The sequence below is a fragment of the Manihot esculenta genome, chromosome 5 (genome assembly GCF_001659605.2).
Source record: "Manihot esculenta cultivar AM560-2 chromosome 5, M.esculenta_v8, whole genome shotgun sequence".
NCBI lineage: Eukaryota > Viridiplantae > Streptophyta > Magnoliopsida > Malpighiales > Euphorbiaceae > Manihot > Manihot esculenta.
In genome coordinates, this window is record NC_035165.2 from 19089463 (window position 1) to 19114250 (window position 24788).

At 38.0% G+C, this 24788-nt stretch overlaps 1 protein-coding gene and 1 long non-coding RNA gene across 4 annotated transcripts in view; both read left to right on the plus strand.

The window, feature by feature from the left end:
• Nucleotides 1-24788, plus strand: part of LOC110615324 (probable phosphoinositide phosphatase SAC9) — a 62823-nt gene that overhangs the window by 27284 nt on the left and 10751 nt on the right. For all 3 annotated transcript variants that reach the window (XM_021757162.2, XM_021757160.2, XM_021757161.2), the window contains exons 10-11: nucleotides 7664-8500; nucleotides 14885-15082. In XM_021757162.2, the coding sequence (XP_021612854.1) occupies nucleotides 7664-8500; nucleotides 14885-15082 (1035 nt within the window). The remainder of the gene's footprint in view (nucleotides 1-7663; nucleotides 8501-14884; nucleotides 15083-24788) is intronic.
• On the plus strand, nucleotides 15089-16699 carry LOC122723738. Its single transcript, XR_006350854.1, has 2 exons — nucleotides 15089-16349; nucleotides 16440-16699. It is a non-coding gene; the product is annotated as an uncharacterized LOC122723738 (long non-coding RNA).

Sequence of the window (24788 nt, forward strand, 5' to 3'; positions counted from 1 at the left end):
TGAATGAGCAAGTGGCTAAGGAGATGAAAGTGCCAATTGTGAAGAATTATAGAGTAAAAAGACTCTTTCTTTCTTGTATATTGAAGTGAGAAAATTATGAGTATTTATACATGTTCTCTAGTCCAAAAAGGAAAATACACTAATTATTCAATCACAATATCCACATAAATTAAGCTAATCAAATCAAATAAATCATGTTGGAATTATGCTGAATAGTCCTACAATCTTGCTCTAGTCAACACTTTCCCTCAAGATGGTGCAAAGATATTTCACCTGTCCAACTTGCAAATCAAAGTGTGAAAGGTCCTGTGGCTAAGACCTTTCGTAAGTACATTAGCCAACTGTTTATCAGATGTCACATGTAGTATACTAAAGGAGAACCATCTGTCACTTCTTCCTTTATGAAATGACGATCAATCTCTATGTGTTTTATTTGATCATGTTGGACGAGATTGTGAATTATACTGAGGGCAGCTTTGTTGTCTCAGAATAAACGACTATTTTTCCTTAACAATGTCAAATCTTCCAATAATTTCTGTAGCCATAGTAATTCACAAACTCCAAGAGCCATTGCTTTATATTCTGCTTCAGCGCTTGATCGAGAACCTATATTTTGCTTCTTGCTTCTCCAAGTGACTAAGTTTCCTCGCATAAGAGTACAATAGCCAGAAGTTGATCGTCTATCATCTGAAGATCTAGCCCAATTAGCATTTGTAAAGGCTTCTACTCGAAGGTGGCCATGTTTGGAGGAAATAAATCCTTTTCCTGGAGCAGACTTCAAATACCGTAGAATATGAAAAACAGCTTGCAAATGAGGCTCTTGAGAATCATGCATATATTGGCTACCAAGCTCAATGCATATGTAATATCAGGCGTGGTGTGAGATAGATATATCAATCTTCCTATCAATCTCTGATATCCTTCTTGGTCAATTGAATCAACAATTCCTTAGTGTAGTTTATGATTGCTCTCGATAGGAGTTTCTGCAAGTTTGCAACCCAACATGCCAGTTTCTTCTAAGAGATCTAGGATATACTTCTTTTTAGAGATAAAGATTCCTTTCTCTGATTTGGCTACTTCAATTCCCAAGAAATACTGCAATTTTCTTAGATCTCCGATCTCAAACTCTTGAGCGAGAAGATTTTTTAGTCGAGACATTTCTTCTTTATTATCTCTAGTTACCATAGTGTGATCAACATAGACAATGAGTAGTGTAATCATACCTTTGTAGTGTCTAGTGAACAAGGTATGATCAACATTACTTTGTCAATATCCAAAGGAAGTCATACTCTAAATCTCCACAAAGGAAGGCACTTTTAACGTCTGAAGAATTTTGGGAAGTTTAGAGTATTTTTGTATTTTACTCTTGATCTTTACAATTGGTTTACATGACTATTTATACACAAAGAATTATATCTAAACAGGAAGCAGATAATCAAAAAATAATTACAGAAATAATTAAGGATCCTAATCAAATCAAATCATATCCCTAGAATTAGTTAGAATCAGCACATAAGTCAACACTCTCCCTCAAGTTGGTGCAAAGATGTCGCACATGCCCAACTTGCAAATCAGATTATGGTAGATCTTATTGTTGAGCCCTTTAGTAAACACATCCTCAAGTTGTCCAGTAAAAGTCACATGAACTAAGCTCAAGACGTCATTGTTAATTTTTCTTCAATGAAGTGCCAAGCAATTTCAATGTGCTTTGTCCGGTCATGTTGGACTGGATTTTGTGCTATACTGATAGCAGTTTTGCTATCATAATACAAAGTTATCTTGTCTCTATCGGACAACCTCAACTCCTCCAATAACTTCTGCAACCATAAGAGTTCACACACACCTTGAGCCATTGCTCTGTATTCTGGTTCAATACTTGACCGAACAACAACACTTTGTTTTTTACTCCTTCAGGTGACAAGGTTCCCTCCTACAACTGTGCAGTAGCCAGAGGTGGATCTCCTGTCATCGAGAGATCTTGCCTAATCTGCATCTGTAAAAGCTTCAATTCGGAGGTGACCATGTTTGGAGTAAAGAAGCCCTTTCCCTAGCACAGATTTTAGGTATCTCAAGATGCAAAGTATAGTTTGCATATGAGTCTGACGAGAGTCATGCATGAATTGGCTGACTAAGCTAATAGCATAAGCTACATACGGTCGAGTATGTGAGAGATAAATCAACCTTCCTACCAATCTCTGGTGTCTTCCAATATCCTCGGACTCACCAGTTCCTGCTTTCAGCTTGTGATTACTTTCAATGGGAGATTTTGCTGGTTTACACCTCAACATACCAGTTTCTTCCAAAAGATCCGGATGTACTTTTTTTGGGAGATGACCTAGGAAATATTGCAGTTTTCCTAGATCTTTGATTTCAAATTCTTGAGCTAACAACTTTTTTAGTTGAGCTGTTTCCTCTTTGTCATCACCTGTCATTACTATATCATCAACATACACAATAAGAAGGGTGATCTTACCTTTGTGATATTTGATAAACAGAGTATGATCAACATTGCTTTGTTGGTAACCAAAGGACATCATGGCTCTGCTAAACCTGTTAAACCAAGCTCTGGGAGATTGTTTTAGCCCATACAAAGCGTTTTTTAACCTGCACACCTTCCTTATGTCTTCTCATCAGCGAACCCAGAAGGGATTTTCATGAACATTTCTTCCTCTAAATCTCCATGGAGGAAAACATTCTTCACATCAAACTGTTGTAAGTCCCCGTCCAAGTTGGTTGTGCAAGATAATAGGACTCTGATTGAGTTCATTTTTGCAACTAGGACAAATGTCTCTTGATAATCCACTCCATAAGTTTGGGTGAATCCTTTAGCAACTAATCTGGCCTTAAACTGTTCAATTGTGCCATCAGCTTTGTGTTTCACTGTTTTTATAGGTTATAGAAAGTAAATATGTTAATATAGGAAATAAATATTGATAGATGTGTCAGTCCCTTAATCTTAGGGATTGTATGATCATAGACTTGATTTTTCTTCCTGTTTAGATACAGTCTCTCATGTATAAATAAGTTGTAATCTCTATTGTAATATACAACAAATATTATCTTTCTACATGGTATCAGAGCCTCACCCATAGAGATTTAAATTTTTTTTGGAGACTTAGGGCTATGTTTATTTGGGTTACCCATAAAGGGTAACATTTGGATCTCACCGCCCCTTTAGGAAGGACGCCTGCAAATCTTCCCTGAAGAGCCGACGGGCGTTCAGCCGACGAGTGGGCCTCACGCGCTGCCACAACAACCTATTGTAGTTCCACGCACAGGCGCGTGAAGGCGCGTCCCTGCTCCGATCACCATAACTGGATTTGCCACATCGTCCCCTTGTCAGATCTAAGGTTCGTTTGTTGTTCGGGTGTTGGGTGGAAGTGTTTTTGGTACCGTTCATATTCAGGCATTGTTCACAGGGTACTGTTTACTTCTGATTTTGTGTTTATTTTTATTGCTTTGGGTTGGTTGTCCTTATGGCTGAAGTTAAAACCACCATAGCTGATGTGATTCTTGCGATGACTAAAATCACGGAACACTAATTAAATGGATCTAATTTTTTGGATTGGAGTAAGACTATCTGTATTTATTTACGAAGTATTGAAATGGATGATCATCTTACCAAGGATCCTCCAACTGATGAAACTCATAGAGATTGGATGAGGGATGATGCTTGATTGTGTCTGCAGATCCGAAATTCTATTTATAGTGAGGTGATTAGTCTTATTAATCACTGTGAATTTGTTAAAGAGTTAATGGAGCATTTGGAATTTCTCTATTCTGGCAAAGGGAATATTTCCTGTATTTATGATGTGTGTAAGGCGTTTTACCGAGCTGAGAAAAATGATAGAACTTTGACATCCTATTTTATGGATTTTAAAAGAGTTTACGAAGAACTTAATGTATTGATGCCTTTTAGTACAGATGTGAGAACTCAACAAGTTCAACGAGAGCAAATGGTTGTTATGAGCTTTCTTACAGATCTCCCTCTAGAGTTTGAGACAGCTAAATCTCAGATTTTTTCTTACTCTGAAATATTATCGTTACATGATGTGTTCACTAGGGTGTTGCGTACAGAGTCTCCAACTCCTTTACATCCCACTAGTGCCCTTGTTAGTCACAATGACAGTGGCAGGCAAAATAACAGAGGTGGGAAAATGGGAGGTTTTAATGGTGGTTAAGGATCTCAGCGTTCTGGGGAAACAGGTTCTACTTCTGGCTCGGGAGGAATCATTTGTTATTACTGCCGCAAACCTGGACATACTAAGAAGACATGTCAGAAACTACAGAAAAAGAATCAGCGCACACAAATGGCGCATATGGCAATTGGGACCTCTTCAGATAAGGGAATTTTGATATTTGCAGATGAGTATGCATAATTCACCCAATACCAGGCAGTTTGGATGAAGATGAGTAAGTGTGATCACTCAGTATTTTATAGAAATTCTGATAGTGGAGTAACTCTGCTTGTAGTATATGTGGATGATATCGTTATCACAGGAAGTGACGTTGCTGGCATCACATCCCTAAAAGAATTTCTTAAAACACAGTTTCGTACAAAAGATTTGGGCTTCTTGAAATATTTCTTGGGAATCGAAATTATGCGGTGTAAGAAAGACATCTTCTTATCTCAAAGAAAATATATTCTTGATTTGTTTGAAAAATTTTGGAAAATTTTGAGTATTTTTGTATTTCACTCTTGATCTTTACAATTGGTCTACATGACTATTTATACACAGAGAATCGTATCTAAACAGGAAGCAAATAATCAAATAATAATTACAGAGATAATTACGGATCCTAATCAGATCAAATCAAATCTCTAGAATCAGCTAGGATTAGTAAATAAGTCAACACTCCTTTACACCCCACTAGTGCCCTTGTTAGTCGCAATGACAGTGGCAAGCAAAATAACAGAGGTGGGAAAATGGGAGGTTTTAATGGTGGTTAAGGATCTCAGCGTTCTGGGGAAACAGGTTCTACTTCTGACTTGGGAGGAATCATTTGTTATTACTGCCGCAAACCTGGACATACTAAGAAGACATGTCAGAAACTACAGAAAAAGAATCAGCGCACACAAATGGCGCATATGGCAATTGGGACCTCTTTAGATCAGGGAATTTTGATATTTGCAGATGAGTATGCATAATTCACCCAATACCAGGCAGTTTGGATGAAAATGAGTAAGTGTGATCACTCAGTATTTTATAGAAATTCTGATAGTGGAGTAACTCTGCTTGTAGTATATGTGGATGATATCGTTATCACAGGAAGTGACGTTGCTGGCATCACATCCCTAAAAGAATTTCTTAAAACACAGTTTCGTACAAAAGATTTGGGCTTCTTGAAATATTTCTTGGGAATCGAAATTATGCGGTGTAAGAAAGACATCTTCTTATCTCAAAGAAAATATATTCTTGATTTGTTTGAAGAATTTTGGGAAAATTTTGAGTATTTTTGTATTTCACTCTTGATCTTTACAATTGGTCTACATGACTATTTTTATACACAGAGAATCGTATCTAAACAGGAAGCAAATAATCAAATAATAATTACAGAGATAATTACGGATCCTAATCAGATCAAATCAAATCTCTAGAATCAGCTAGGACTAGTAAATAAGTCAACACTCCCCCTCAAGTTGGTGCAAAGATATCACACATGCCCAACCTGCAAATTAGATTATGGTAGATCTTGTTGTTAAGCCCTTTAGTAAACACATCCGCAAGTTGCCCCGTAGAAGTCACATGAACTAGGCTCAAGACACCGTCTGTTAATTTTTCTTTAATGAAGTGCCGATCAATTTCAATGTGCTTGGTTCGGTCATGTTGGACTGGATTTTGTGCTATACTTATAGCAGCTTTATTGTCACAATACGTCAATTGTTTCTTGCTCAACCCCTTTCCACAACCGATGTGGGATTCAACAGTCCCAATGACCCGTAACCTTCAACTTACCACAGAAGATAGTGAGCCATTTGCAGATTTTGAAAGGTATAGAAGATTAGTTGGCAAGCTGAATTATTTGACGGTAACTCGTCCTGATATTGCATATTCAGTGAGTGTGGTAGTCAGTTCATGTCCTCCCCTACTGTTGCCCAGTGGGATGCTCTGGGACAGATTCTTTGTTACCTTAAAGAGGCTCCAAGGCGAGGCCTATTCTATGGTAACCATGGACACTCAAATATTGAATGTTTTTCTAATGCTGATTGGGTAGGCTCAAAGATTGATAGGAGGTCAACTACTGGATATTGTATTTTTTTGGGAGGTAACATGGTTTTATGGAAAAAGTAAGAAGCAAAATGTGGTCTCCCGTTCTAGTGCCGAATCTGAATATCGAGCCATGGCACAAGCCGTTTTTGAAGTCTTGTGGATACGTCAACTATTGGAAGAAGGTGGGTTCACAAATTCGGTGCCTGCTAAGTTGTGGTGTGATAATCAAGCAGCTATCCACATTGCCTCCAATCCAGTATTTCAGAGAGGACTAACCACATCGAGATTGATTGTCATTTTGTTCGTGAGAAGGTCCAACAAAAGATAATATCAACAAGACATATCTGAACTGGAGAACAACTAGGAGATATCTTCACTAAATCTCTAAATGAGACTCGAATTGATTATATATGTAACAAATTGGGTATGATTAACATTTATGCTCCAACTTGAGAGGGAGTGTTATGGGTTATAGGAAGTAAATATGTTAATATAAGAAGTAAATATTGATAGATGTGTCAGTTGCTTAATCTTAGGGATTGTATGATCATAGACTTGATTTTCCTTCCTGTTTAGATAGTCTCTCATGTATAAATAGGTTGTAATCTCTATTGTAATACACAACAAATATTATCTTTCTACACTCTAAATGGGAATTTCTGCTCATTTGCAGCTTAGCATACTAGTTTCTCCCAAAAAATCTAGAATGTATTTTCTCTGAGAAGCAAAAATTCCCTTCTTTGATCTAGCAACCTCGATTCTCAGGAAATATTGAAGTTTTTTTAGATTTTTAATTTTGAACTTCTGAGCCAAAAGTTTTTTCAGCTGAGTCGTCTCTTCAGTATCATCCCCTATCATTACTATGTCATTAACATAGACTATGAGAATGAGTAATTTTATCCTTATGATATCTGATAAATAGAGTATGGTTAGCATTATTCTGTTGATAGCCAAAGAAAATCATAGGTTTGCTAAATCAATCAAACCAAGCTCTAGGTGATTGCTTCAACCCATACAAACCCTTTTGTAGTCTGCGCACCTTTCCTTGTATTTTTTCATCAGCAAATTCATGAGGATTTTCCATATATACTTTCTCTTCTAAGTCTCCATGGAGGAATGCATTTTTCACATCAAATTGTTATAGGTCCCAGTCAAGATTGGCAGTGCAAGATAGCAAAATTCTGATTGAATTCGTTTTGGCAACAGGAGCAAATGTCTCTCAGTAATCCACTTCACAAGTATGAATGTATCTCATTAAGATTATGTGCATATGCTTTAGAAGCAGAACTACATGAAATTACCATATATCAATTATCAATAATATGCTACAAATTTAATGTGCCTATGCATGTGTCTTTTTTGAAGTGCTTAAATTAGGATTGTGGACATATTTTCATTTATAACATGATAGATTGGAAAATTCATTGAACTAATTTAGTTTAATTTTGCAGACAAGAAAGTTTGACTTTATAGAAGCTATGAAACTTGAAATTGAAAGGCTCCGTCTGAATCTTTCTGCCGCTGAAAGGGATAGAGCTTTGTTGTCCATTGGTATTGACCCTGCTACGATAAATCCAAATGCTTTGATTGATGAATTATACATGGGCAGATTGTGCAGGGTTGCAAACACCCTTGCTTTACTTGGGCAAGCTTCACTTGAGGACAAACGTAATGCTGCTATTGGTCTGGGTAATGTTGATGATAATATAATAGATTTTTGGAATATTACTGGAATTGGGGGTAGCTGTTCTGGTAGCATATGTGAGGTGCATGCTGAAGCAACGGCACCAGCATATACATCCTCTGTCACGTCCCCTGTGGGAGCTTCACAATCCATCTTGATATGTTCTGAATGTGGAAGAAAAGTTTGTGAAGTTTGTTGTGCTGGGAGAGGAGCTCTTTTGCTTATGAACAGTAACTTGAGGGAGACTACAAATTATAATGGTCTAGCGAGTCAGGGTGGGTCAAGCCATGGCAGCCAAATTGACAGTTCTACTAGTCGTACAGTGCCACTGGATAGTGTTATTTGTAAACAATGCTGCCGCGACATTGTCCTTGATGCACTGATATTGGATTATTTGAGAGTCTTGATTAGTCTACGAAGAAGGGATCGTGCAGACAGTGCTGCTTACAAAGCTTTGGACCATGTTATAGGATCTCCCTTAAGGGGTGGTGTCCATGAAAAAATCTCATCTTCTGATAGTCAACAAGCTGCTAAGGCCTTACAAAAATTGCTTTCTGGGGGAGAATCGCTTGCAGAATTCCCATTGGCTAGCTTTTTACACTCGGTATGGTCTTTCCTTCTACAAACATGCTTTTATATTTTGGAGTATGAGTAATTGCTGTGATATTTCCTGGTTTTAGATGTCCATCTTTATGCATTTTTAGAGTTCTTTCTATTTTTACCTGGAGCCAATCTTGCTATTGTATTTTATGTGTTCAACTTATTAATTGGTCAATTATTTTCTTAAGTAGATAACATTTTTCCATTCACACTAATTTGTTTTCTCACATAGATAAAGATGTTGCATCTTTCTTGTCTTCTCCTCAAACTGAATGCCTTGCTTGGTCTAGTTGATGAAGCCAGGTTTGATGAATATTGTACAAAAGAGGGCAACGTCTCCAGAACTGTGATATTAAATTATTATTTTAAGACAGGAATTCAATAAGTCAAATAGTGATTGAATAGATAATTGGCTTTTACTTATACATATCTATTTTTTTTCTTACATTTTAGTATATTATATAAATAGCTATAGCTATATATTATTATAACAGCTATATATTATTATAACATATATAACTATATAATAACTATTAAATAGTTTTTAACAATATAAAATAATCATATATTCTAGTTAGTTATTATAGATTTCTAACTATATAATTTAACTAATTAAATTAGTTAGTTATAGTTTATATAGTTCTAGTTTGTTCTATCTAAATAGATTATATATATGTATACACTATCTCCCTATATATCCCATATTAATAGAATCTAGTTTGTTGGGTTCCTGAAACACTTCTTGGTACCGTTGCAGCCGTGGTTGTAAGTCATTCGGGGTGTCTGATTGAGTATCTTTGCTCTTTTCTCTAGAATTCTCTATTGCAAGGATGAAAAGTTTACAAAAGATGCCCTTCCAACCATTCTTCACCATTTTGTGGATGGAATTGTCACTAATCATCCTCAATGTGCCTTGCTCGGTTAACCTTTTGAGAATCAGTTGTTGGTCCTTTCAGACAATTGTGAGGGTGTTGTCATCGAAATCGAACGTAATCGGAGTATGCTTCTTCATCCAATCGACCCCTAGTATCATGTCGTAATCTCCCAATTCGAAGGTTCGGAAATCAAACTGGAAGGAACGACTTTGCATTACCCAATTAGCTTGAGGGAGTTTCTGATCCACTATGAGCCTTCTGCTGTCAGTTATTGTCACTATCACCGGAGAAACATAAATGGCCAGAAGCTTCAAATTCGTCACCACCTTCGAATCTATGAAACTATGTGTACTCTCGCTATCAATTAAGATCATCACTGGCTTTCCCTTTAAATGACCCTTCAATTTCAGTGTATTATTACTAATGACTCCACTCACCGCATTCATTGATAATACGGGAGTTGTCTCTTCTTCTTCCCCTTCGTGCTCATCTTCCCCCATGCAATCTACCCTAACTTCTTCTCCATTGATCTCAATCTCCTCCTCCGCCGCTACCGCCATTAACTGTTTGATAGTGCAACAGTGCCCCAAGAAGTAGCGATCATTGCATCTAAAATGAGTATTGGGGTTTCATCAGACTGCGGGAGCATTTTGGGAAGTAGGTGGGAGAGAAGTTACGACCGGTTTAGGCTGAACGACAGCTGAATGCTGGGGATTAGGATTGTTCTTTGGATTATAAGAGGAGATGGGTTTGGGAGAGAGAATGGGCTGGTGGGCAGGGTATGTTTTGGGTCTAGCCTTGTACACAACATTGGGTTGAAGTGAAAGAACTTTGGGTTGATCGCTACCGGTTTGCTGGGCCTGTAACACCAGCTCTTGTAACCTGGCTTGTTCAACAGCTTCAAGCACCGTCGCTGGTTTAAACATCCTCACTGCCATTGCGATTTCATTCTTCAGCCTGCCAATAAAATTGCTAACGAAATAAGCTTTTAAGAACAAGGGATTCAACCACTCCATTTGGTACTTCGTCTTCTCAAACTCGCCCTGATATTCAACCATTGTGCCCAACTGCCAGAGCTCCTTGAAGGCGATTACTACATCTTCCACCACCACTTCTCTAAATTGCGCTGTTAGGGCGGTGGAAAACTCTTCCCATGTCCCTGTTTCGTTCGCCTTCTTCCAACCCGAGAACCAATACTCAGCTTGTTCAATCAAATACAAGCTCGCCAAATCCACCTTTCGGTTGATTGTTACTTCATAAACCTCAAAATACTTACTGCATTTCCTAAGCCATCCCTCTAGTTCTTGTCCTCCAAACACCGACAACTCCATCTTGGGTAATAGCCTGCTCAGAAACCCATGTCCTTGCACTTCTATATATGGGTTGTCTTTCCTTCTCCAGGTCTATGAGGCAACGGCAGTAATCCTCGAGAATCAATCGGAACCAGAGGAGGAACAAATTGTCCCTGCGTTGGATCCGTTTCCGCTTCCTTTCCCTTATCTTCCCCTTTCATTGCCTGTAATAACTTATTCAATTGGCTGTTGATTTTGATTTGCTCATTTTGTGATTGGTCGTGTAGACATTACTGTTCGGTGCAGACCTGTTCATGAAGGCGTTGTTGTTCCCTCTGAAAGTTCTTGAACCGAGCATTATAATCCTAGTTCATCATCTCCATCCTGTGACTAAGGGTTATTATTTGCTCCTCGATTGACGTTGCTTCCATCTCCCTTGTTGATGGTGTTTGGTTCCTTTTTGTGCTTCGGCTCATACTTCGCTATGAGGCCACAGGGGTGGATTGTTGCTCTAATACCAGTGTAAGATGCACAGGAGGAAGGAAGAAGAAGAAGGGAGAGAGATAGAAGAAGAAGAAGAAGAAGAAGAAGAAGAAGAAGGTAGAGAAAGGGTGTGTATATTTCTCATAAAAAATTGATTTTGTCCTTCTTGTTCCTACAATATATACTGATACTGTGTAATAGAATGCATGCAATCAAATCAGAATATTCTTTTAGGGAATGCTATGGTAAACCCATTTGTCCAGCTCATCATAAGTTCATAACCATTTATTCAAGAATTCTCTCTTCTTTCTGCTATGGTATGTGACGGATGTCAACCATGAAAACATATAATGGTATAGACGATTAGGACATCCATCCTTTTATGTTTAGAAAAACTTTATTCTGGCCTATTTTCCAAGACTCAGTTTGGTTATTTATGTTTTGATGCTTGTGAGTTTGCTAAGTATAGAAGAAACTCTTATCCTGTGAGTAATAATAAGAGTACAATCCCTTTTGCGACTATTCATTCTGATGTTTGGGGATCTACACAGACCGTTTCCCTATTTGGTAGTCGCTGGTTTGTTATTTTTATTGATTGTTGCACCCAAGTGATTTGGATTTATTTAATAAAAACAAAAAGTGATATATTTTCTTGTTTTCAATATTTTCACAAGATAGTTTGTACTCAATTTGATGCTAAAATAAAAATTTTGAGAACTGATAATGGCACAAAGTACATGGATAGTCGTTTTTCTATTTATCTGGAGTCTAATGAGATACTATATCAAACTTGTAATCTTTACACTAGTGCTCAAAATAGTATTGCTGAAAGGAAAAATAAGCATCTGTTGGATAGCCAAGTTTCTTCTTTTCACCATGAATCTTCCAAAAAACTATTGGGAAGATACAGTCTTAGTTGCAACTTATCTCATTAATAGAATGCCTTTCAAAGCTCTTACCTTTAAAAGCCCTTTAGTGGTGTTACAAAGGAAAAATGTTTATACTGTTCCACCAAAGGTGTTTGGATGCACGTGTTTTATTCATGCTAGAACAAGTGAAAAGCTACATTCGAGGGCTCTTAAATGTGTGTTTGTTGTGTTGTCTCCCACACAGAAGTGTTACAAGTATTACCACCCTTCATCTAGAAAATATTTTGTCAGTATGGATATTTCGTTGAGAAAAATTGAACTTTACTTCAGTACTGCCCCATTACCTCTACAGGGGAGGACAATAAGAGAAAATAGATTATTTTTAATCCTACAACTCTAGAGTATTTTACCCAAGAGGAAACTATTGTACATGGAGAGACTATTATTGATCAGGGAGAGATAAATGGGTATCTAGATAAACCAGATTTATAGAGATACTCAAGAAGAGACAACATAGAAGCAGAAAAAGCCATTGTGCAGCCTTCTCAGTGTTAAGAATCTTCCTCTTCTCCATCTGATGAGTTATCTCTAACTCTTGAGCCCATTACTGATCTAAATAGACCAATTGCTAAAGAAAAAGGAGTTAGGTCATGTCTTAACACCCTATTTCTAACTTTCTCTTTTATGATTTCTTGTCTCCATTCTATAAAGTTTTTGCCTTATCTATTTCCTCTGTATCTATCCTACAGGATTGAAAGAAAGGTCTCAAAGATTCTAAGTGGAAGGGAGCAATGGTTGAAGAAGTGAAAGCTTTGGCTAAAAATGAGACCCGAGAGTTGGTGTCTTTTCCACCAAAAAAAAAAAAAAAAAAACTAGTTGGTTGCAAATGGGTATTCATTGTGAAACACAAAGTTAATGGCTCAATTGAAAGGTTCAAGGCCAGACTGGTTGCTAAGGGATTCACTCAGACTTATGGTGTGAATTAACAAAAAATATTTGCTCTTGCTGCTAAAATGAACTCAATGAAAGTTATCTTGTGCTGCTGATTTGGATTGGGACTTATAATAGTTTGATGTGAAAAATGCATTTCTCCATGGAGACTTGGAAGATGAGGTGTATATGGAAATTCCTCCAGGATTTGCTCATGAAATAACACAATGAAAGGTGTGCAGACTGAAGAAGGCCTTGTATGGTCTTAAACAATCACCTAGAGCATGGTTTGACAGATTTAGCAGAGCCATGATTTCTTTTGGCTATCAACAGAGCAATACTGATCATACCTTGTTTATCAGACATCATGAGGGTAAAATTACTCTTTTTATAGTCGATATTGATGACATAGTTATGATAAGAGATGCCAGAGAAGAAATGGCTCATTTAAAAAAGCTTTTGGCTCAGTAGGAAAGCTTCAGTATATTTTCGGAATTGAGGTTGCCAAAACAAAGAAGGGAATTTTTATTTCTCAAAGGAAGTATATTTTGGATCTTCTTGAAGAGACTAGTATATTAGGCAGCAAACTAGTAGAGTCTCCTATCGAGAGCAATCACAAGCTACAAGCGGGGATTGGTGAGTCTATGGATATCAATAGGTACCCGAGATTTGTGGGGAGATTGATTTATCTCTCACACACTCAATCAAATATTGCATATGCAATCAGCTTAGTAAGTCAGTTTATGTATGATCCTCGTGATTCATATATGCAAGTTGTTTTCCTCATTTTGCGATACTTTAAGTTTGCTCTAGGAAAGGTCTCCTTTTCTACAAACAAGGTCACCTTAGAGTAGAAACTTTTATAGATGCAGATTGGGCTGGATCACCTGATGATAGGAGATCAACCTCTGGTTACTGCACACTAAGCAAGAAGCAAAATGTTATTGCAAGGTCAAGTGCTGAACCTGAGTATAGAGCAATGACTTAAGGAATATGCGAACTTTTGTGGTCGTGAAGATTATTGGAGGAATTAAAATTGTTAGAAAAGGGCATATCACTCCTACACTGTGACAATAAAACTGCCATCAGTATTGCTCAAAATCCGCTTTAACATGATTGAACTGAACTTCATTAAAAAAAAATAAATAGATGGTGCCTTGAATCTTGTCCATATGACTTCTGACTAGCAGCTAGCTAATGTTGTTCACTAAAGGGCTTAATAAAAAGATCTACCTCAATTTGGTTTGTAAGTTGGGCTTGTGTGATATCTATGCACCAATTTGAAGGGGATCAACTTGAGGGGGAGTGTTGACTAATGAGGAGATCTTTAGGACATAATTATAAAGATTAAGAGTTGATCTCATGCCATATTTGTAGACTAAATTATAGGGCATAATTGTAGAGATTTTATTCCTTGTAATTTCCTTATTAGCTTTGATTCTTTATGTATAAATTAGAGTGCACATAGCTTGTAAAAATAACTTTCAATAGCAATAGAACTCTCAAATTCTTCAACAAGAAAGGTTATAAGGGGAAATTTTGACTTAATATAACGTATATATACAGTTGGTTTGTTGTGTTTCTTTATATCCTGGCCCTCAAAAAATTTTTGTTGTACCCCACTACAGTCTTATCTGCAATGCTTTTTGATTAATTGATGTATTCAGTGTATAAGAGAATAAACCATTTATACTTTTTCTCTTTGGCGTAACAGTGCTTTTATATGTGTGTGTGTGTTGAGGTAATAAGCTTTAGAAGTAAATGTGCAAATATTACAAATGTTAGTCTTGATAGAATGACCCATGGTTGCCTAGATGTGAGTATTTTGCTACAAGATTAAAGATTTCATGCTGTGTAAATTTTTAGAATATGGTACTCTTTTTGTTGAAAAACATTTTGGTACTTTTACATGGTGCTGATAATCTATTTGTGATTGTAGGTCGAAACAGCAGCAGATTCAGCTCCATTCTTCTCGTTGCTTGCTCCACTGAAATCTGGGTCAGGCCAGTCATATTGGAAAGCCCCTTCAACTACCAATTCTGTCGAATTTGTTATTGTGCTTAGTACCCTTTCTGATGTCAGTGGAGTTATCCTTCTTGTCAGTCCTTGTGGATATTCTGCAGCTGATGTTCCCATTGTATGTATACCTGCCCTTTTTCCATGTTTCCTCTGACCATTTCTTATTTATTTGATTTTCTGTTGATGTTAAATGCTGCAATTAATGATTTTCTGTTGATGTTAAATGCTGCAATTAATGGAGCCCTATATTTAGCCTAATACGCGGACATATGCAATGCATGTATAGGTTTATGATTCAATTGAAATACTGTTTTTATATCATAAAAATTATTGGAATTGAAACAAGTTCTAGGCTATTTTTTATGCCACAACTATTTAGCGTTAGATTCAAATATCTTAGCATAGAAAGGGTCTTATTCCTTTCCTGTGTCTGGATAGAATTTATCTCAAGAAAGCATACCTTGAAGTAAACTTGCAATTTGACAATTTGCTGAGAGAATGGGAAACAAAGTGTTTGTTAACAATGGTCAATTTGAAAATTTTTTATTTGGAACATTGATCATTGTCTATAAATGCTTTCCTCATCTTTTTCAGTTATACCTGCACTCACTTAGTGTATAAAGACATTATTATATAAGAATATGCAATTGCGATGTAAAACTTGTGACCTAGTTGAAGAAGTGATAAATTGGTATAGAGTGGTATTTTGAATTACTAAATTAAAATGGAAAGTAAGCCTTTTATGAGAATTACTAGCTGCTAATTTTGTAGATGAGAGTAATCTTAGTGTGGCTTGTGGGCACAAGTCCCTTAGTGGCAGATGCAATGTACAAGAAAACTGAAGGGCACAAGTGTTGGCAAACCAAACAGAAATGGCTTAGGCCATTTTGTTAATGAAGTTCCCAGTTCAATATGAAGTTCTTCCTGTTTGTTGATCCACACTCCTGGACTTGTGATTCTTAACATGATATTAGAGCAGCAAGGCCTCAATGCAGTATTTCTAGGAAGGCAAGCACGTATTGGGTTCAGCCCCAATGAGCCAGACTTGTGAGCTGAACTAATTGAGCACGACGTAAATGGGTCCATGGCTAGCCAAATGAGCTAAACCTTAAGGCAGAGCCAAGAGTAGCTATTACCAAGTGATGCATGCACAAGAGCATTACTTTTCAACAAACTGAGGCACACAAGAGTTCAAAAAATCTTCAAACATACAAGTTATGAAACTCGAAACCAACTTCTGAATCATCCAATATCATATTATCATATGTGGAGAAAGGTATTCGAGATGAGAACTATATTTGGGAACCATGAGAGAATAAGGAAAGAAGCAACACACTCTTCAACACATATAGATGCGCAATACAATTTCAGATCGCGTAATGCATGTATGACCGAATTGTACTTGGGCTAATTTTGTTATTTTGGTATTTTAGTATTTTATTGGATTTGTTTTAAATTAATTTGGTCTAGTTTAGAAGCTAAATTCATGCAGTCCTGTGAGGAAGAAGATTTCTCCAAGACAATTCAGCATATGGAGTCGGTTCTGGTGGCAGCGCTTCAGAGGGTCGCCGATCGGAGGCCGGCGAGATTGGTGGGCAGTGGGCTAGATGGTGAGACCAACTTACTTCCAGAAAGTCTCCAAACGAAGGTGGCAGATCTGCCACTTATAGTTAGGCCAAGTTTCTTGGCTCTAATACCATGAAACAGAGATGAAAAAAGAGAGAGAAGCAGAGAATTTGAAAAAAAGATGCTTGATGATTCCCCTCAAGCTAATTGAGGTATATATACTACTGATAAGAATATACAATAGGAAATAAAATAAGTCAATCCCCTAATTATAGCCTAATCATATCCCAATTATATCACATAATCTAAACACCTAATTATGCACACAATTACTATAAATCTAGGCATTTACATGAAGCATCTCAACAGTGACCAAATTGGGCATTTGGATAAACCAGATTTAATGAGATACTCAAGAAGAGACAAACCAGAAGCAGAAAAAGCCATTGTACAACCTACTCAATGTCATGAATCTTCCTTTTCTCCATCTGGTGAGTCATCCCTAAACCTTGAGCCCATTGATAATAAATAAACTAATTGCTCAAAGAAAATGAGTTAGGTCTTGCACAAAGCACTCTGTTCCTAACTTTCTTTCTTATAATTCTTTGTCTCCATCCTATAGAGTCTTTGCCTTGTCTATTTCTTCTATGTCTATCCCACAGGATTAGAAGAAAGCTCTTAAAGATTCTAATTAGAAGGGAGCAATGATTAAAGAAATGGAAGTCTTGACTAAAAATGAGACTTGGGAGTTGATATCTCTTCCACGTGGAAAAAACTGGTTGGTTGTAAGTGGGTGTTTACTATGAAACACAAAGTAGATGGATCAATTGAAAAATTCAAGGCTAGACTAGTTGCTAAGGGATACACTCAAACCTATGGAGTAGATTACCAGGAGATATATTTCCCTATTGTCAAAATGAACTCAATCAGAGTATTATTATCTTGCGCTGTCAACCTTGATCGGGACCTATAACACTTTGATGTAAAAAATGCATTCCTCTACGATTGTTTCTAACTTTGTTTCTTATGAATTCTTGTCCCCTTCCTATAGAGCCTTTGCCTTGTTTATTTCCTCTGCACAGGATTGGAAGAAAGCTCTTGCAGATCCTAAATGGAAGGAAGCAATGATTGAAGAGATGAAAGCATTAGCTAAAAATGAGATCTGGGAGCTTGTCACTCTCCCAACTGGGAAGAAACTCGTTGGCTATAAATGGGTGATTACAATGAAACACAAAGCTGATGGCACAATTGTACGGTATAAGGCCAGATTGGTTGTTAAAGAATTCACCCAAACCTATGGAGTGGATTACTAAGAGACATTTGCCCCAGTTGCAAAAATAACTCAATCAGAGTTATGTTATCTTGCGCAGCCAACTTGGACTGGGACTTGCAACAATTTGATGTGAAGAATGCTTTCCTCCATGGAGATTTAGAGGAAGACTTGTTCATGAAAATTCCTCCCGGGTTCGCTGATGAGAAGACACAAGGAAATGTGTGCAGATTAAAAAAGGCTTTGTATAGGCTAAAATAATCTCCCAAAGCTTAGTCTGACAGGTTTAGCAGAGTCATGATGTCCTTTGGTTACCAACAAAGCAATACTGATCACACTCTGTTTATCAAACATCACAAGGGTAAGATCACCCTTCTTATTGTGTATGTTGATGATATAGTGGTGACAGGCGGTAACAAAGAGGAAATGACTCAACTAAAGAGGTTGTTGGCTCATGAATTTGAAATCAAACATCTAGAAAAACTGCAATATTTCCTAGGTATCGAGGTGGCTAGATCAGAAAAAGGAATTTTCATCTCCCAAAGAAAATACATTCTGGATCTTTTGGAAGAAATCGGTATGATGGGGTGTAAACCAGCAAAATCTCCCATTAAAGTAATCACAAGCTGGAAGTAGGAATTGGTGAGTCCGTGGATGTTGAAAGATACCAGAGATTGGTAGGAAGGTTGATTTATCTCTCACACACTCGACCGGACATAGTCTATGCTGTTAGCTTAGTCAGCCAATTCATGCATGACCCTTGCGAGACTCATATGGAGGCTGCACTTCGCATCTTAAGATATTTAAAGTCTGCGCCAGGGAAAGGGCTTATTTACTCCAAACGTGGTCACCTCCGAGTTGAAGCTTTTACAGATACAGATTAGGTAGGATCTCTTGATGACAGGAGATCCACCTCTGGCTACTGCACAGTTGTGGGAGGGAACCTTATCACCTGGAGGAGCAAAAAACAAAATGTTGTTGCTCGGTCAAGTGTTGAAGCAGAATACTTCTGGCCCAAGGTGTGTTTGAACTCTTATGGTTACAGAAATTATTGGAGGAATTGAGGTTGCTCTCGAGAGACAAAATAACTTTGTATTGTGACAATAAAGCTGCTATAAGTATAGCACAAAATCCAGTCCAACATGACCGGACGAAGCACATTGAAATTGATCGGCACTTCATTAAAGAAAAATTGATAAACGGTGTCTTGAGCCTAGATCATGTGACTTCTACTAGGCAACTTGCGGATGTGTTTACTAAAGGAATCAACAATAAGATCTACCATAATTTGATTTGCAAGTTGGGCATGTGCGACATTTTTGCACCAACTTGAGGGGGAGTGTTGACTTATTTGCTAATCCTAGCTGATTCTAGGGATATGATTTGATTTGATTATGATCCTTAATTATCTCTGTAATTATTATTTGATTATTTGTTTTCTGTTTTGATATAATTCTTTGTGTATAAATAGTCATGTAGACCAATTGTAAAGATTAAGAGTGGAAATACAAGAATACTCTAAATTTTTCCAAAATTCTTCAGTATGGGTTGAAGCAGTCACCCAGAGTTTGGTTTGATTGATTCAACAGAGCTATGGTTTCCTTTGGCTATCAACAAAGCAATGCTAACCATACTTTATTTATCAAACATTATAACGCTAAAATTACTCTTCTCATAATCTATGTTGATAACATAGTAATGACAGGGGATGACACTAAGAGATGACTCGGCTGAAAAAGCTTTTAGCTCAAGAGTTCGAAATTAAAGATCAAGGAACAATGCAGTATTTCTTGAGAATCGAGGTTGCCAGGTCAAAAAAGGGAATTTTTATTTCTTAGAGAATACATTCTTGATCTTTTTGGAAGAAACTAGTATGTCAGATTGCAACTAGCAGAGACTCCAATTGAGGGCAATTACAATCTATAAGCAGGAATTGGTGAATAAGTGTGTATTGGCAGATATTAGAGGTTGGTAGACTTTATTGATTTATCTTCTGCATACTCGAAGACATAGCATATGCAATCAACTTAGTCAGTCAGTTTATGCATGATTCTCGTGAGTCTCACATGCAAGCTGTTTTTCGCATTTTGCGATACTTGAAGTTGCTCCCGGAAAAGGTCTCCTATTCTCTATACATGGTTATCTCTGCATATACGCATTCATGCAGATTGCGCTGGATCCCTTGATAGGAGGTCGACTAGTGGTTACTGCACACTTGTGGGAGAAAACTTTGTCACTTGGAGAAGCAAAAAGCAAAGTGTTGTTACTCGATCAAGTGCTGAGGCGGAATATAGACCAATGCCACAAGTTGTTTGTGAACTCCAATAGTTGCAGAGACTATCGGAGGAATTGAATCTGTTGGAGGAATTGAATCTGTTGGAGAGGAACAAACACCTCTTGTACTGTGACAATAAAGCTGCCATCAGTATAGCTCACTGTTAAATTTGTATCAGGCCTAACTCACCCCAAAAGCTAGCTCAAGGGAGAGGAGTGCCTATGGCTCATATAAGGGGCACATTACCCCTTTTCCACAACCGATGTTAGGCCTCCTATATATATGTTATGCACCAGTAAAATTCTGGGTGTTCGGGGATGTGTTGAATCCCACATCGGTTGTGGAAAGGGGTTAATGTGTCCTTATATGAGCTGAAACCTTTGATGAAAAGAAGAAAAAGAGTGGAAGATTTGAGAGAAAATACTTTATTATTCCCCTCAAGCCAATTGAGGTATATATACTACTTACAAGAGTACATACTAGGTAAGAAAATAAATTAATTCCCTAATTATAGCCTAATCATATTCCAATCATATCACACAATCATATTCCTAATTATTACTATAAATCTAGGCTATTTACAGAAATAATCTCAACTCTCCCCCTCAAGCTGGAGCGTACATATCATATGCTCCAAGGTTGTTACAAATATACTTGATTCGTGATTCTCAAAGTGATTTTGTGAAAACATCAGCTAGCTGATCATTTGAGTTGACAAAGCTAGTAGAAATGCATCCGGACTCAATCTTTTGCCTAATAAAATGGCAATCCACCTCTATATGCTTCGTCCTCTCATGAAAAACTGGATTTGATGCAATATGGTCATTTGAGTTGACAAAACTAGTAGAAATGCATCTGGACTCAATCTTTTGCCTAATAAAATGGCAATCTACCTCTATATGCTTCGTCCTCTCATGAAAAACTGGATTTGATGCAATATGGAGGGCAGCTTGATTATTACATATCAACTTTATTTGGCCAGTATCGCTATATTTCAATTCTTGAAGGAGTTGTTTCAACCAAATGAGTTCGCATGTTGCTAAAGCCATAACTCGATATTCTGCTTCTGCACTTGATCTTGCAACCACTCCCTGTTTTTTACTTTTCCAGGATATAGAATTCCCTCCAATGATAATATAATATCCTGAAGTAAATCGTCTATCTGAAGGAGAATCTGCCCAATCTGCATCAGAATAGCCAACAATTTGTGAGTGACCCTTGTCCTCATAGAGTAGACCCTGTCCTGGAGCTCCTTTGATATATCTGAGAATGCTAATGACTGCATCCCAGTGACTACTGTATGGAGTTTGAAGAAATTGGCTAACCACACTTACAGCAAAGGAAATATCTGGTCGTGTGATAGTGAGATAATTGAGCTTGCCAACTAATCTTCTATATCTAGCAGGATCTTTAAGTGGCTCCCCCTATTCATGAACAAGTTTGACATTTGGATCCACAGGAGTATCCACATGTCTACAGTCTAACATGCTTGTTTCTTCCAATATATCCAAAACATATTTCCGTTGAGAAATTGCAATACCTATTTTAGACTGTGCTACTTCAATTCCCAAGAAATACTTCAGTTTCCCCAGATCTTTAGTTTGGAAATGACTTAACAAATGTTGCTTAAGCTAAGAGATTCCATCATAATCATTTCTTGTAATGACAATATCATCAACATAGACCACCAAGTAGATGCATCTATCACCATTATAACGAAAAAATACGGAACGATCAGAATTACTTTGAGACATTCCAAATTGTTGAACTACAGTACTAAATCGTCCAAAACATGCTCTTGGAGACTGTTTTAGCCCATACAAAGAGCGCCGAAGACGACATACTAAGCGTGACTCCCCCTGAGCAACAAACCCTGGAGGTTGCTCCATGTAAACTTTTTCAGCGAGCTCTCCATGAAGAAAGGCATTTTTAATGTCCTGTTAATGCAGGGTCCAGTAATTAATTGCAGTCAATGAGATAAGGAGGCGAACAGAAGCTATTTTGGATACTGGAGAGAAAGTATCACTGTAATCAAGCCCAAAAATCTGTGTGTAACCTTTAACTACAAGGCGAGCTTTAAGGCGATCAATTTTGCCATCATGTCCCACCTTAACCATGTAAACCCATCGACAACCAACAGTAGACTTACCAAGTGGTAAGGATAGCAGTTTCCAAGTTCTATTGTTATGCAAAGCATTCATTTCTTCAACCAGGATGATCCAATGCTTCTCTAACTGCCTTGGATATGGAGACAGCAGACACAGCAGAGACAAAAGTATAGTAGGAAGGAGACAAACGATGATAACTCACAAAATTATAAATGGGATGAGGATTTCAAGAAGAGCGAATACCTTTTCGAAGAGCAAGAGGAGTAGCTGCTGTTGTTGAAGGCATGACTGAAGTAGGTGATGACAGAATGGGAGGTGAGACATTAGAAGTACCTGCATTAGGGACAAAAATGTCATTGTTATTAGCAGAAGGGTGAGACCGACGTGTGTAGACCTGAAGAGGTGGCATAGGAGTGGGAGATCGACACACTTGCGGTAAAGGAGAAATAAGATTCGGAGGTATAGGCAAAGCGCTAGGGATAAAAGTTTTGTGTGTTGGACTAGAAGAAAAGTAAGGAGAGGTTTCAAAAAGGTGACATCTGCAGACACAAAATATCTGTTAATAGTAGGATCATAGCATTTGTAATCTTTTTGAAGTCGTGAATAGCCAAGAAAGACACATTTAACTGATTCGGGCTGGAGTTTGTATTTACCAGGAGTCTGATTATGAACAAATCATATACATCCGAAAACACGCAGAGACAACTGGGTGGAATTCTGATTAGGAAATAGGACAGAATGAGGACTTTAATACTGCAAAACAGATGAAGGCATTCGGTTAATCAAGTAACAGGCAGTGAGGACAGCTTCCCCCCAAAATCGCAACGGAACATTGTGATGTAGGAGTAAAGTGCGGGCTGTTTCAATTAAATGCCGATTTTTTTCGATCGGCAACCCCATTTTGTTGTGGGGTATAAGAACAAGAAGTTTGGTGAGTAATATCCTGAGTAGACAAGAAATGAGTGAATGAGGAAGACAAATATTCTCTTGCATTATCACTTCACATTATCTTTGTGCGAACACCAAATTGATTATGGATTTCAGTATAAAAATTTTGAAAAATAGGGAACAACTCAGAACGATTCTACATCAGAAAAAGCAAGTGCAACGAGAATAGTCATCAATAAAAGTAACAAAATATTGAAATCCCAGAGTTGTACTAACCCGACTTGAACCCCAAATATATGAATGAACAATGTCAAATATAGAAGTGGCCCTATTATTGATTCGTTTGGGAAAAGAAGCTCGAGTTTGCTTCCCAAATTGACAAGACTCACATTCTAAAGAATGCAAGGAAGAGAGAATAGGAACCAATTTTTGTAACTTGTTCAGACTTGGATGTCCCCAATGACTATGAATGAGTTTAGCGGAGGTGGAAGACACAAAAGCAATGGGAGAGTTAGAAGTGGAAAAATAGTACAATCATTGTGACTCATATCCTGCTCCAATCATCTTCCCAATATTTCGGTCCTGCACAACCACAGATTCAGCAGTAAAGATGACTGAACAGTGAAGAACTTTAGTCAATTTGCTAACAGAGATTAGGTTGTATGGATAGTCAGGAGTAAATAAAATATTAGTCAATGGGATAGAAGAAAGGAGACATACGTTACCGATTCCTTTAACTTGAGTTTGTGAATCATTAGCTAATGTAACTTTAGATGGTGTAGAAGGTGAAACAAGAGTAGAGAAAAGAAAGGGATTACCAGAAATATGATCAGAAGCACTAGAGTCAAGGATCCATGAAACAATAGGAAAAGACTTGGATAGATAAGCAAAAGAATTACTAGAATGGACAATATTTGATTGGGTCATGGAGACTGAATCTAAATCTGAATATACCAAAAAGAAGGATCTGCGCCTGTGAACACTAAATCTGACGTTATTGTTCACAAGGAGCGTGTGAAGACAGGCTGGGCAAGCGACCGGATCTGCTGGGCTGGGGTCGCTTGTGCCGGGCGATGCTGGAGGAAGAGTCGCCGGTGTGAAATGGTCGCCGGAAGATTGTGCACACGTCCGTGCGTGGCCGGAGGGCGTGTGAAGGCGAACTGAACAGGCGACCAGACCTGCTGGGCTAGAGTCGCCGGCGCCGGGCAATGCTGGAGGAACAATCGCCGGCGTGAAATAGTCACCGGAAGATGGTGCACGCACCGGCGCGTGGCCGGAGATAGGCTGCTTGGGGAGGCGCGTGGAGGCAGGTGGGGCTGGATCTGGAGGCGGTGCTTCACCGGAAAGTAGATCGGAAGCCGGTGTGGAGAATGGGCTGCGCGTGGTCGGAGACAGGCTGCTAGGGGTGGCGCGTGGGGCTGGATCTGGAGGTGGTGCTTCACCGGAAAGTAGATCGGAAGCCGGCGTGGAGAATGGATTGGGTCGTGATACTAACTGATTTCCAGAAAGTCACCAGAACAAGGTGGCAAATCTGCCACTCAAAGGTGAACCAAGTTTCTTGGCTCTGATACCATAAAACCTTTGATGAAAAGAAGAAAAAGAGAATGGAAGATTTGAGAGAAAATACTTGATTATTCCCCTCAAGCCAATTGAGGTATATATACTACTTACAAGAGTACATACTAGGTAAGAAAATAAATTAATTCCCTAATTATAG